Consider the following 15,495-nt stretch of genomic DNA (forward strand, 5'->3'; position numbering starts at 1 on the left):
TGCGGTCACCGCTAATTGCGGTGACCACTAAGATGGGTGGCGGTAGTGCACCTTGCGCAGCGTACGATGCCGGTAGGGGCCGTTTTGGGGTCTTTTACGCCATCACGTTCTTGACATTACCGCCATGGCGTAATGCTCATGCGCGATGGGTCGGAATGAGCCGCATTTTACGGCATCCGGCCATGGCGTAAACGTTAATTACGCCATGGCGGTAATGTTCGGTACTTACCGCCAGGGTCGTAATGAGGCCCATAGACTGACCTGTGCAAATTCTTCAGACTTTTTAGTCTTAAATTTTGTTTCATGATAAAACTGGTTTCCCTCCTCCTAACAACACAAGATTAAGATCCTGTTTAATCTTTAATCCCACAGTCCCCTCCTTACCACTGGAAAATTTAACTTTTCAGAATTGTGTTTTGGATGCAACACAGGAGCCCTCTAGAAGCATACCTACAGAAGAGCCAATATGACAGGAGAAGAGGGGCAAGGTCTGAATATTCTATAGCAAACCCGCTGATAAAGGTGGTCGGGTTGTACTAATCGATAGGGCTGCTTATGATCTAGAGATATTGTGACTTAACAACACATCCCAACATGAGAAACTGTCAGTGAATCATACAAAAAGATTAAAGGTGTTAAAGGAATGAAACAATACATAGGGCCTGATTCATGCAACGTTTTTCTATGGGATTGCGCCATTATAAAACACTTCCATGAATCTGGCCCATAGACTTTTGAGGCACAGGTCTTCTATTTTATTGGTGCATCATTTCTGAATGAATCATAGACTCAACGCATTTGTATTACATCTTTAAGTTGCCAGGGTTGTAATGTTTTCAGATTAGGTGGGCTTTGTTTAAAAGAAAAACATTTTTGCCACATAAAATAGTTTGCATACTACAATTGTGATTTCATTGTCTAGAACGGCCGGTGATCATTTTCAAGTACAAATGTGATATAAATGAACAGTACGTGAACAAGAGCACCTATATAAAGAGATTGTTAAGTTGGTGGTCTCTCCTAAATCAATCAGTAAAAATCTACGAAGAGGCATGCATCATTGCTCGTCAGAACATTCCACCACAAAACAAAAGAATTGATCCTAGTCCTCTCCCAATACGACTGACAGAAATGTCTGTTCGTCCAGAAGGGAGCTAATCTAAACTAGATCTGTCTGGCAGGTATTTTTTACTTCAATATAGCGTCAGCTGTATGGTCCAAATGCCTGCTGGTGTGGTTAGGTATGCAGCATTCTGAGCAACACGTGTGTATGAATTGATCCTGATATCATAATGGCACTTGCCTCCCATTACGATGAATCTCGTTCTCTGCATCTAGTGGCTACAGAAATCAGGTGAGTGTGGTAGGGTATTTTTGTTATGCCTTTTTATATTAAAACACACATGTGATGGTTTTGGGTATGGGCTAATATGAAGCCCTCTCAACAATCTAAGGTGTACAGTTTCCTAGATGTAAGAAGTGTTATTAACATGTGAAGATATGCTTGATGACAAAGTGGAACCATAACTCTAAGTACAGGAGGAGTCCAAAACATATATTTTTAATTTTTTTGGAACTGATTATCAAGAAGTTGTTATTTAATAGCTGTGGTTAATTTAATCTTTCCCCTTTTCAGTGATGACAGACAGGCACAAATACTCAAATACGAGGCTTTTTAAGCTGTATTGTTTCTCAAATGCTTAATTCCAGTTCTACCCAGGAAAGAGGTGAATGCCATGAAAGCTCGAAAATAAATGCATTTTTCAGCCTACTTAAGGTATTGACTTGTTTCCTTTTGGATCAACATGTTCATATGTAAAACAAGCAGTGGCAAAGCCAACTGTTTGGGCTTTTGTGGGGGAATGATATAGGTATTTTGTAACAGCTATAAAATGGTGCATTACCGGAGCATGTCAAAACAGTGCCTGGCAAATGCCTATCTAATAACAATACAAAAGCCCAAACGTTTGGCTTTCCAATCCTTGTTTTTAACAGTAGTTCAGTGCAAGGACACACAAACTGCTAATAACTCAACTGGCTGAAGGCATGTATGCTTAAGTAATTTTTATAACACCCATATCGTGTTTATAGCTTCAACTAAGCCATTAACTGTGAAGACTGCTTTGAAATAACACTGGCATGCACTTACAGCACAACATTTGATCTTACTGCTTTAAAAAGCTAGCAAAAAAAGAGATTCCAGGAGGATGTGTTTTGGGCTGAAACAGGCAGGCAGTGGCTGGAAATAACCATAGGAAATGGCCTAGCCCTGTACAGTCAACGGTTGGTATGTAGTCAAACAACACCCACAAGTGTGTGCCCTTCTTCGCATGCCCTCTCCCTCCACCCTTTACTCCAGGGCAATACTTCATGCTGAAAACTAATAGCCAAAGATAATCAGAAGGGCCTAGCATTGCCCTATTTCCCTGGCTATTGGTCGGTGTAGGCCTATATATAACAATTATTTTTTGGAGAAACAAATACGTGGGCTATAATCATTATGTAAAAGCAATGGTGTAAAACCAAAGGGCTGTCTGGGCCTCAGGTTTCTCCACCACCCCCACTGAAATTTCCTTGGGCTATGTTGACTCGATTGGCTGACCTACAGAGCTGTGACCGGACAGAACAGGGCACAGATGTTAAACGGTGCCTGGGCTTCCCTGTTAACAAAGGCCCTGTAATTACTAGTAAAGCATTTAATTGTTAGCAACTGCATTCATATGCAAACATTTTAAGGTAATTGAAATTGTGATGTGGGGTCAGTACTTGCATACCTGGGGAGTGATTGGAAGGGTAGAGCGGGGACAGGGGACCGCTCATTCTCACAGCAGTCCTAAAGTATGTCCTTTCAGACTCAAAGGAGAGAGTTAATTGCTTGTAACATTGTAGCTGAACTAGAATAGCCTCATTAGCACTCGTACAAAAGTTAGATGATATGATATGATATGATATGGCATTTGTAACGCGCCTATACACAGGTGTTTCAAAACGCGATGAGGCAGGGAGGGGAGGAACAAGGGGAGACAGACAACGATCCTACTAGGCCAGGTGTCATTCAGATCGCGCAAGTGCAGGGGTGGGGGAGGGGGAAAAGTGCAAGGGGAAGGGGAGGGGGAAAGTGCAGTACAAGGTAAGTGGCGTAAAGTAATAAATAAATAGGGCCAGCTGGTGGCAAGTGCAAGGTAAGAGCAGAACAAGTGCTGGGAAAGGGGGGGGCTGTAGGAATACAGAGACAGTCCCGCAGTGCAGAGGGGTTCCAGTGCATCAGTGCAAGTGGAGAGTGGCTGGGCCCAGGACCGAGGCCGTTAAGAGTGGTCCAGTTGCAGAATCAGTGCAGTTTCAGTGAAGGATATTAGCTGTTCAGCAGGGGAGAGGGAGAGAGAAAGCAGAAGCAAAGAGGAAGGTTTTGAGGTGCTTCCGGAACCGGAGATGGTTCTCCTCAAGTTTCAGGGAGGCAGGAAGGCTGTTCCAGAGGGAGGCCCCTGCCGCGGAGAGAGATCTACCCCCAGCTCGTTGCTTCGAGAAGCGGCTGACCCTGAGGGAGTTGGAGGCGGATGAGCGAAGGGCTCGGGAAGGAAGATATTTGGGAAGAGAGAGTTGAAGGTATTTAGGACCCAGGCCCCAGAAGGCCTTGTGGACAATGCAGAGGGTTTTGAACTTAATCCTCGCAGCCACTGGGAGCCAGTGTAGAGATTTCAGTCCTGGAGAGATACGGTCCCTGGGCTTGAGGCCAAGGACAAGTCTCGCAGTTCTGTTCTGGATGAGTTGCAGAGGGCGGAGAGTGGAGGCAGGCAGATTAAGATAGAGGCTGTTACAGTAATCCAGCTTCGAGAGAACCAGGGCTCGGGAGACAGTGAGCTTCTGGGGGAAGGAGAGGAAGGGAAGAATACCTCTGAGGAGGTGCAGCTGGTAGTGTGACTTCTTAGCGACGTCAGAAATATGAGGAGAGAAGGAGAGTGTGGAGTCGAAGATGACCCCAAGGTTTTTTGCCTTGCAGGTAGGAGCAGGGAGGGGGCCAAGGGAGGCAGGCCAGAGAGCTGCAGGGAAGGAGGGAGTGGGTGTACAGATGAGATGATTCCATATAAATATGTTTGCCCCTCCCAACATTTGAAAGGTGAGCCCACCTCCCCCTGATATGTACGTTTTGTTTCGCCCCTTTTTACAATAATGTGCCGCTACGTGTAAACCATAGCAGTCACTGAGTGAGGTCGTGCTGTGTGCGTGCCATGATGCGTGTGGGTGCATTCATTTACTGAAGTGCTGTGGTTTTGCACACAGTAAAAACAAAAAAAAAGCAGCTCGTGGTATGTAGCCTGCACAGCCGAATAAACATGTACAGTGTGCTTGCGATTGTGTTATACTGAAACTACCCTTGCCATGAGACGGATTTACAAATAATGCTAGACAGCTGCAACATAATTTAAAAAATGTGAGGCAAGCAAGAAAAGGTTTGCAAAAGGCAAAGAGTTCTGCAGCAGTTCGAAGTTGCCAAGAAAGGTGACTTTTTGACACATATTCGTATACATTTGGAAATGTCTGTGAAACGGTTTGCAAGACGGGTGCAAGGTTACTACCGAAAACATCCGTTGGGAAAGAAGACCTTTTTTAAAATGACATTAAAACAATGATTGCTTAATTGTTTATCTTCCGCTGCTACCCAGTCAAAGAGTTGCTCTGCACAAAGCAAAACGCTGAATAATGCATCTTCCGCAGAGACCTCGGCACAACTTGGGGGGCTGCAAGCTTGCATTCCAAAGACATGGAGTGGTGCAGCGCTTAGAAGTACGCGCATATGGGCACCACACACTGCTGAATAATGGAGCTGCATCAAACACGAATGCACTTTAAAAAACTGCACGTGTGCTATTAAACTTGGCACAGAGATGATGTGCAGTAGGTCAAAAAGTCAGCAGCCCTAAGGATGTTAAAACAAGTTAAAATAAATGATAAATATCAGGGCTGTCGCCCACCTATGCACACTGCACTGCATCTTTCCTGAGCCAGACCGACCTTGTACACTGAATGCACCTGCTGTCCGCTGGGCATCTTCATGCATGTATGTGGCAGCGTTCATACTGTAACAGCCCATTTGGAAGATCATCAACCAATAAAATGGCTCAGTTACTCCCCTCAAGTCTTTCATTGGTTTACCAGCCAAAAGCCACGCCTCTTCGCCATGTAGGTTCAGCGTTGTTCTAGTTTCTTTTCCGTTGGTTTTCTTTATTGGAATGTGAAATGACTGAGTATTGTATGCCACCTTTTTAAAGAATGTTCGATAGAAACGCTGATTTTAGGTCTCTCCATGCAGCCATTGTTGCTTGCCTCCAGGCAATGAAATGGGCTAGGAAACTAACAGAAAAGACTATTCAATTTAGGAAGGGTCCAGTAAAGAGAAAAATAAATAGCAAGGTAGCATCCGGAAAAACACGCATTTCCAAAGCCAACAGTTTTGAACTGTGTGTCCAGATAGGAAGAGGCATGGTATATTTACCATTCAAAGTTGGCCGGCTTGTTTCCAGAGAGCGTAGAGACAGTCATCCAAGATGGCTGCCTCCTTGGTAGATCTCACTCAAAATCAAAGAGTTCCGAGACGGGCAGGAATGGGTGATATTAGCCATAGGGAGGGAGTACATTGGCTAGTGGAATTACAACTGTGTATCCCTCCCAAAACTGTCATCCCCATTGGGAAAGCATTACAGACCCACTTTCAAAGGCCATATTTGAAGCTTGTATATTAATGACAACAGTTTTGTCTCTTAAGGTAGCACTTTCAGCGCCACCTTATAGCCCAAACTTAAAATACATAAATAGTAAGGACATGGCATTGCCTTAAACCTAGCACTCTGAGAAAAGGTGGCTATATGTGGGTAATGCTATCAAGGCACCCATGGCCTATGGCCATGACCCCTGGGTCAGGCTACCACTACTCTTTGATCACGTTTGCACGTGCTGCCCTGTGAATGCCACTCTTGAGTAATGGTCATATTGGTTTTGACAATGATGTAAATTACAGAACTCAGGTTGATTGCCTTCCCTGGATCTGTGCCCTTAAGTGCTACCCTTCCCTGCCAACACCCTGCCCATCCTCCTTATTGAGCAGAAAGGAATGGAGGGCAGACAAGCAAAGGCTACAGGCTGCAGGAAAGAAGCCAGATGGTAGAAACAGCCTGTGGAATGTCAGCCGTCTGGTTATGATTGAATATGAGTATTCAGGTAGTCTCTGGTAAATAGTTAAATCAGTAAATACAAAAGGAAGAGTTTTGATGTAAACTTTTCCTTTCAACAGTCAAAAATAATAGGTGCCGACTGGTAACACAATAAGGAAAGCACGCAAAGCCACCACGTTGAGAAAGGGCAGCCATGAATTTCAACCTTGCACTTCCATCCTGGAAGTGTAATGTTAAAGTGCATCCATTTCTTCACACCCAGTTAGAACAAACCCTGAGACAGACCCACAGCCACCAACTACTTGTAGCCGATCCCTATGTGTCAGCATAGTGCTGCATGATCCAAGCAACGACCACCTTGACACCAGACAGATCTAAGAGAGCCATCAGCTGAGTCCAGCCCTGATCCTGAAGCATATGGAAGAGAGACAGCGCCAGTGCCGCAAAAAAACACACAAGTCCCATTAGCCGCGGTTCTCCCACCAGACAACCACTCAAGCGCATATAGGGGCGGGGGCATTATTGTACTGATAACCTTAACCAAAGTGTGTCTTTGGTTTTCAAACTTTACATTTCAACTATTGTTTTACTTCAACTGAATATGTTTGCGTTAATTTTGAATGTGTGTTAACATAGGCTACAATCTAAGCTTAGCAGAGAACCAAAATGCCCTTTCACGAAAGTATTTTCAGTGAACATGCTGAGTTTAGCAATAACGAACGTTCGTCATATAACTCGGGCCCCCCAGCCCAGCATGACCTGTAGCCATGCACTGCATGTTCTGCGTCTATGGCCATGCCCAGAGAGGAGTTGTTCCCAAATAATGGCCTGTGGAAATGACGATGAAACCCTGCATCTGCCTGCACTACTTACCAGACAAGGCCTGCAGCAGTCAACATAAAACATGAGAGAGCCATTCACATTGCCCAAGCCGCAGATTAGTAGCCTAGTGATGGCCGCTAGCTGTGGAAGGGGTCGCCAAGAGGGGACAGGTCAAAGACTTTTAGGTCATAACCAACTTGCTGCTGTTGAAATTGGAGGTAAGGAGGAGCGCTGCAGAATTTAGACAATGAATGGAGAATTGCATCCAAAGAGTGAAATGTTTTAAAATCTATGAAATACACAACTTTGGTTGAAGTTTTCTGGTCCTTTTTGAATCATTACTCAAAATTATACACAGTGTTTAAACAACTCTCCCAAGTAGCTTACCAGTCTTTGAATGGTATACAACAAACGCAAAGGTTTTTTGCAAGTCCCACTTCTAAAATTAATTTTGCTAAATAAATGATGGAAGTTAGGGCACGACCTGACATTGAAATGTAACTTTCCTCAATCCCATGGTCTCAGTATCTTCACCTGAGCAAAGTATTAGCAAGTTATAATTGTTTAACATAGATTTAGATGAATTGTTTGTGTCTCATTTCCCAAAGCAATGTGCTCACGATTGATTTACAGGATGGTCCGGAACCCGGAAATATAGCGTATTCTGACATAAGCAATCACATTTTGCAAAGAGCCCCTGAGCTGGTGCTTTAATATGCCCTATTTGTTAGAATCTTGGCAACCACCCGGTGGGAAGGGTCCAGATTGATACAAGGAAACACGAAAATATCATTTCACATAGAAGAATCAAACTGCAGGTACCAACATCCTATCACTAAAAGAGCAAACACTGATGGGCAAAATAAATTGAATGCCAATAGTTATACATTATTTTGGGATTACCTAAGAATTTAGAAAAAATACAGGCATGCAAAATCATAATTCCAAGGCTACCACTACTGCTGGCCCAGCAAGGCCCTTAAAAACTCTATACTTAGGCTAACACATATGTTACAGAGCTCCATGGTGTAAGATCTCACTTTCTGGAATAACTTGATGCCTTAACTTTTGTAATTCTCCTCGTCTATTCTAGTGCCTCTTCCTTGGTAATGCAGTTCTAAGCACACCTTGGAGAGCAGGATAGCATGCAGCCCTACCGTTCAGTTGCCTGTAGACAATGTCCTCCAGGAGGGAAAGCCTTTTCAGTACTGCCTCCTGGACAGGACTGGGCCCATGGCTGGTCAAGTTGGCCATCTCGGACCTGGGATGGATCTCGTGGAACGACTCTCCGCTCTTCCCCGTGATTGGTCCACACCTGGCCAAAAAGAGGACAAAGCCGGTCACTGCGACCAGGTTGAGGATGAGCAGAACCTTGACCCTGCGCCGGGAAGCCATCAAACTCCCGAATGTGGCTAGTTCAGTTCCTTTCTGCAAATAAGTTAATCACCAGGTTTCCTCTCGCAATCCCTTGGCCACTGGGAGTGGCCAGGCAAGTGCACATACCTGTGTACACAGGTGTCCTTAAAGGGAGTGTCCTGCATGGACCAGTGCTATGGCTAACGCTAACACCGAAGCGGACACACAAATCCAGACTGGCTAGCCCATTGCAGGTTTAACGAAGCGAGCAGAGGGGCAGGATACGAGGGCTGAAAGTTTTTCAATCTTTCAGACGGCTCGGCCAAGAAGCACGTTGCTCGCCATCTGATTGCGATTCATCCAGTGCCCGAACACGTAATCAAACGTAAAAATGTTGCCAGCATGCTATTGTGTTGTGGGGAACGCCACTCACAAAGGCTGCACAGACAGGCATGCTTGCTGCACCAGGGCCGACTTTAAGGCAAATTAACTGCATGCACTGGATTGCAAAGGTCGTATATCTGTGCATTTCAAGTTGGCATTTTAGAGGCTCAGAACGAGTTAGCCACTTGCAACAATCCACCGAATCCAGCCAGGCAGAATGGAAACACCTTCAAACGCACTTTGTCTACCAGGAGGTTTGCTGACAGCAGCGTCGACTCGGGCATTCTTTCGCAGCAGCAGCAGCAGACGGTGATGCTTCGTTGATGCCCTCTCCTTTCAGGCAAGTGGGACAGCTGGGGGAGAGCGGCTCCCCATCAACGTAGAAGCCAAATGAACAGAAACGGTCCTACCGCAAGCATGTCTGAGATGCGTGATTCCCCAGTGCAGCGGGGGCACGGTCACAGCCTCCGGGGAGATGGCAGAGCAGCCAGGGTGGACATTTTTGGTGCACAGCTGCCAACAGCTATCCTGCTGCCCGCAAAGAGAAACTGACAAGTGCAAAGCCAGAAAGTGACGAACGCAGTGAAATTGACAATGCGGCAAAGATGCTCTCTCTCGAACACGCCGGACCGGTTCCCCCGCATCAGCATCGCACTTGTGTCCGAACGGCGGTGGACATCGGCTGCATCTCTGCCTCCCCGCCTCCTCGGAACTCAGGGTAAGCCGGCGACCCCGAGTGTCAGGGGCGGGAGGTAATCAAGTCAGCAGGGTGCCCTTGCTCTGCTTCTGGATGGCCATGCCTCGCACCCTCGGTAGATCCCTGTACTGCGCCCCCATCTCTGCTCGGCGATCATTCGTGAGCGAAGTCATTCTGCCGTTTACAGACTGGCTCCCTTTAGCATGACTACAGACGGGCTGCAAGGAAAACCTGCACAGGAATCTGGATCCGTGTGCTCCGAATGCATGGTTATTTCTTAAATGCAAATGGTGGCGTTTTGTGAAGGACGTACACTCACACTCCTGCTACTTGGGAGTAATATAAAAAGTGAGATGTCATATTCGGTCTCAACGACTTTCATTTGACCGCCTTCTCTATGATGCCGGTGTTAGGCAATTCACCTCACACCAAAACATTAGGACGGCTGATTGATAGCTTGCGCGCAGATTGATGCATCTGGCGCATGAACACACTGAGCGATATTACCAGAAATAATGTATCATCAGACATGTGTGATATGTTTGCGCCAGTAAAATATCCAAAATAAAAATAAACTTTCTGCCGTCGTACACATACTTCCGATCTGCAAGTATTGAAGTACTCAGAGGAGGTCTTCACACATACTATCATTACGTGCCCGGGGACTGCCCTGCTGTGCCCGCTCTTGCCACAGTCCACCGTTACAGGATAAACTGTAGTTGGAGTGCACACACCACAAAATGAATCACCCCTTAGCTCTTGCATAAAAGGCGGCGCTATAATAACCACACGAATCCATAGTGAAAATGGTACTAATTTTAACAACTGAAATGCGGAGATCTGCCTGTTACAGATACATATCAGTAGCAGTCACTCATCCCACTGAGCTGTTGTATAAGTGCACGAGGGTACCGTTCTCATTTTATTCCTACATCAGAAGGGCTGCAAAAGAACATTAGTACGGGCTGAAAAGAGCACGTGCAGGAATTGGCCCACAAGCTCAAGAAACGATCAACTGGCAGTGTCCCTACCTGTGGCATTTTCTGTGGTTTATAGGCATCAGATAGCAAGTGAGAGAGTGAAAGCCCTAGCGAGGGTGCAAGCGCTAGCAAGAGAGAGAGAGAGCAAGTACTAGCGGGAGTGCAAAGAGTGCATGCGGTAGCAAGAGAGAGGGTATAAGTTCTAGCAAGAAAGTGCAAGCGGTAGCAAGAGAGAGAGCACGCGGTAGCAAGAGAGAGTGCAAGCGATAGCAAGATAGAGAGAGCAAGTACTAGCGAGAGTGCAAAGAGTGCAAGTGATAACAAGAGAGAGAGTGCAAGTAGTAGCGGGAGTGCAAAGAGTGCATGCGGTAGCAAGAGAGAGGGTATAAGTTCTAGCAAGAAAGTGCAGTGGTAGCAAGAGAGAGAGCACGCGGTAGCAAGAGAGAGAGTGCAAGCGATAGCAAGAGAGAGAGAGCAAGTACTAGCGAGAGTGCAAAGAGTGCAAGTGATAACAAGAGAGAGAGTGCAAGTAGTAGCTAGGGTGCAAAGAGTGAATGCAATAGCAAGATAGAGGGTATGTGTTCTAGCAATCGAGTGCAAAGAGTGCAAGTGGTAGCAAGAAAGAGAGTGAAAGCGATAGAAAGAGAGAGAGTGCAATCATGGGAGTAAGAGGAGAAGAAATAGTGAGCAAGGGAGTTTGGAAACAGAGTCAGCAAGAGAGGGAGTGGGCGAAGGTGTGCCAATGGAGTTTGTCAGTGATGGAGCAGGTGAGAGAGTGTCATCAAGGAATAGCAAGAGGAAGTTCACACAATAAAGGGTGAGAGCGGAGTGAACAACGAGTGAGGGGGCAAACGAAGAAGGATAGCAGAGAAACTAACGGCCTCATTTACAAAAGCATTTTGCAATGGTGCAATCCCATTGGAAAACGCTTTGTAAATCAGGCCCAAAGAGTACAAGCAAAGGTGAGAGGAAGAGAAGAGGTGAGGAGGGATTCCTGCACGGTTTACACTGGAAGAGGATGAGAGAGATTCGAAGCCATGGGAACCAATTTATGCATTTCTCATGTTCGTGCTGCTGCCCAGATTTTAAGACAATTCCATTAAAAGGGTATTAACATTGTTAGCGATTGGGTTTCCCAGGGGATTGCTTGCCCCAGAGAGAGTTCAGAGGGCAAGCACTGCAACAGTTAGCAAGAAGCCCATACCATTTCCTAAAATCAAAGAACTGCTCTTTGATCAGATCTAGAAAATTGAACCATCAGTCTGAACAAGTTGCTGATGTGTGGTTTGATATCAGCAAGCTCTCTCCTTCTCTCTCTCTCGCTCTCTCTCTCTCTCTCTCTCTCTCTCTCTCTCTATCTCTCTCTCAGTCTCCCTCTCTCTCTTCCTCTCATAAAACTTTCCATATAACATTTGCATGTTTGTTATTCTCCAGATATGCATTGCAAGTGGAGGGCAAGATCACACCAAAAGATTGACTCAGTCATACACAAGGACATAATCGGGCAAAACAGTACAAAGGACCTAGTTATAAATTTATCAGATAGGGGCTCTCTGCAGATGAGATGACATTACCAAACTGGGGACTATCCTTCGCACCCACCACAAGAACGGATATGATCAAATTCCAGATAGATCTTTACAAATGTGTGAGGAAACTCAAATTTTAAAAAAAAGTGTTTTCACAACAAGGTTAAAACCTTTCAACTGCAAGAATTATTAGAGCCAGCAAGCAACCTCACAATTGCACATATTGAAAATACCCACCTACTACTGTCACTCACCACCGATCCTTCGCAGACAAAGGAACAAATATGCCAGGAATTAGGTGTAGACCACAGAAACTTTGAACTGGAAGAACTGAAAAAGAGGTCTTAATTCACTCCCCCAACAGCTTTGGAGAGTGTCATCGAAACCTTCTTCAGACATTCATAAACATATGGATCAAGTCAAGCAGGGATTTGAAAGTAAGAAAGAGAATTTGAGTCATTCTGAAAGGCAATCCCTCAAAACTTTTGTCAATGATAACACAATTGTTATAATAGAGGAAGATAAGTGAGACGATATTGTCATTCTCAATAAAAATGACTATATTAAAATGGCAAATTGACATCTTGCGACCCCAGGATGCTGCACCAAATTGAGAAGTAACCCCACCGCACAGACAGTCAAGGAACTTCTAGACCTTACACAAGAATAGTATAGGAAGGGTCTCCTAACGAGTGACGAGAAATTACCCACTATGTATTTTCTCCTGAAGGTAGACAAACAATTTGTCCAACTGCCATAGGTACGCCCGATAATGAGTGGGCTGGGATGGGCAACCGAAGATCTCTCTGAATATACTGATGTGGCCATTAAAGGACTAGTCCTGTCACTTATGTTGTATTTGAGGGACTACACAGAAATCCTGCAAATCCTACAAGATCTCCAATGGGAAGCACAATACTTTCTAGCCGAGCTAGATGTTAAAGTGTTATATACTTCAATTGAGCACCATTTGGAGAGCCATACATTAGATCATGAATACCAGGATTTCTCTGCATCACACACCCAACACATGGATATGATCAAAGTTTTTTTTTTATTCACCTTGGATCAGAACCAATGTCTTTTCAATTATTAATATTACGTACAGAACAAAGGGGTGGCGATGAGAGCGAAATACATCCCATCACTAGCCAATCTTTTCATGGGCTATTTCGAGAGCCAGTATGACTGTAACAACAATGTGTTTTATGATGAGATCAAACTCTGGAAGAGATACATAGATGATGTCCTGCTACTCTGGAATGGAAGTGAGGCCAATTTTTATACATTTTTAGGTCATCTGAACAACAATATTTTTGGTTTAGAATTCCCAGGGAGTGTGGACCAAAGCACTATTGATTTTTTGTCCTCAAAATATACATTGAACATGGGAAATTAATGATCAAAACCTTTAGAAAAGCCACTGAAATTAACTTAACACTGCTTGACACTAGCTGTCATAGAAAAAACACCATTGACAACATCCCAGTTGGGGAATTCTTTAGAGCTAAAATGAACTGCATTTCAAAAGAGACCTATGAACAGGAATGCGATTTGCTCAGCCACGCGTTTATCGAACGAGGGTGTTCACAAGCATGTAGCCTAAATGCACGGGTTTAGATCCATTCTATTCAGAGGGAAGGTATGCTAAAACCTAAAAAGAAGGGTCCTAATGCTGAATGTAAGGGAGTCAACTTTATTACCAAATACTCTCACAATAGCAATCAGATATATGGTATGCTGAAGAAACAATGGCATCTCCTATCTCTTGATCCTGATCTCGAACAATATATTGAAGCCCAACCGAAGTTCATAATTACCAGGGCAACCACCCTCAGAAACAAAGTATGTCCCTCATTCCTCAAACCTCAAACGGGTGCGATGACTGCGAGTGATTGGCTCAAGGTAAAACATGTTGGCTTCCACAAATGTGGATCATGCAGTGTATGTAAATATGCTCAACCCACCTACCATCACCTTTGCATACCATGAAGGAATTGAAACAAAACTAGGTCTAAATTCATAGTATATGTTATAATATGCATTTTTGACAACGTTTACATTGGGAGCACAATCCGAGAAGTATGGGTATGAATTAGAGAACACCTGTCAAACTCAGGTAGCCAAGACCCGAAACGGCCGCTGGCTTTACAGTGACAAGAAGAACACCAGATGGGAAATAAGGTAGTTATTCGATTCATAGGCATTCAGAACGCTCATCGACACAGAAGAGGAGGCGACCAACAACACCCCCTTAGACAACTTGATTCATGTACAATATGCAGACTACGATGAGGCACTCAACGGCTAAATCAAGATCACACAATAATTGTTTTCTTATAATGCACTGTACATGGGTCTCCAGATGAACTGTTCAGATGCATGTTTATCTATTCTACTTTACACAATGGGTTTATGCGACAACACAGTGATTCATTATGCTTTGGTAGGTTGCCCATCAGCCTAACCACTAGACCAATTACCAATGTTTCTCAAGCAGATAGGAACCGGTTCATTCAGGAACGCAATGTTAATGAATTTGTATGCACCATGCATACCATGCCTTTTGGGTTGGACCACCCTGGTCTAGCCGGTACCACCAGCTTGACACAACACTTCTAAGGACTTTATATTTGGGAACACCATCATTCTAGAGGAGTCCAATATTGATATGTCTAAGCATATTCCAATACATGAATGAGGCCACCATCAGCTGTGAAAATACATTACATGATGTGGGGAATGAAATGGCTAAGATTTTGTGCCATATTGGTTCATAACCCAACAGTCTGCATCAGGCTGCCGCATGGCACATCTATGTGCCATTCAGACCTTGCCCTCATCGCAGTAGGCCATTATCTCACTTGAGCGTATAAACTCAGATTAAACATTGTCATAAGCAAGATAATAGGGTTTGCACAATGTTGCAACATTTTTAAGGACTTTACCATATGGAACTCCATTATTCTATAGGAGTCACAAAGAAATCTGCCCAATATAGATAGGTCCAAGCCTAGTCCAACACATGAACAAGGCCACCATCAGTCCTCGAATATCCACACACAAGTTTCGTGACAACACATAAGAATGACGTGGAGAGTGAAATAGCTACGATATTGGTTATTTGGGTTTACAACCCAACAGGCTTCATCAGGTTGCCACAGGGGACACTGAGGTTCCACTCAGATCTTGACCTCACTGGGGTAGACCACTACCCCACATGAGCATATAAGCTCAGACTATACATTTACCAAAGTAAGACCACAGGGCATGTATAACGTTGCAACCTTTATTGAAATACCGGAGACTACAGATGTGGAATGACACTCTGCATGGCTCACATTTTACTTTTCATTGCATTTTTAATATTAAACACATTGCCTAAATGCACAGAGAATTGAGCGTACAAATCATCCCATCAATAAAACAATAAAAAATGCTCTGAACTAAAAGTAAATTGCAGGTTTACTGCACAGGCCTATTCAGTGAAACGACACCCCGCACGGCTCGCATGTAGCACGCACTATTTATAGTAAAATGAAAATGGCGTCTGCTGACCT

General features: G+C 44.5%; 1 protein-coding gene across 1 annotated transcript in view; it reads right to left on the bottom strand.

Annotated features, from left to right (window-relative positions):
- GALNT17 (polypeptide N-acetylgalactosaminyltransferase 17) overlaps positions 1–9,686 on the bottom strand; it is a 2,143,439-nt gene extending 2,133,753 nt beyond the window's left edge. Inside the window, exon 1 of the mRNA XM_069614885.1 lies at positions 8,147–9,686. Coding sequence (XP_069470986.1) covers positions 8,147–8,384 — 238 coding nt within the window. The 5' untranslated portion in view covers positions 8,385–9,686. The remainder of the gene's footprint in view (positions 1–8,146) is intronic.
- Between the last annotated feature and the right edge of the window lie 5,809 nt (positions 9,687–15,495).

The sequence above is a fragment of the Ambystoma mexicanum genome, chromosome 9 (genome assembly GCF_040938575.1).
Source record: "Ambystoma mexicanum isolate Mex_15411 chromosome 9, UKY_AmexF1_1, whole genome shotgun sequence".
Classification (NCBI taxonomy): domain Eukaryota; kingdom Metazoa; phylum Chordata; class Amphibia; order Caudata; family Ambystomatidae; genus Ambystoma; species Ambystoma mexicanum.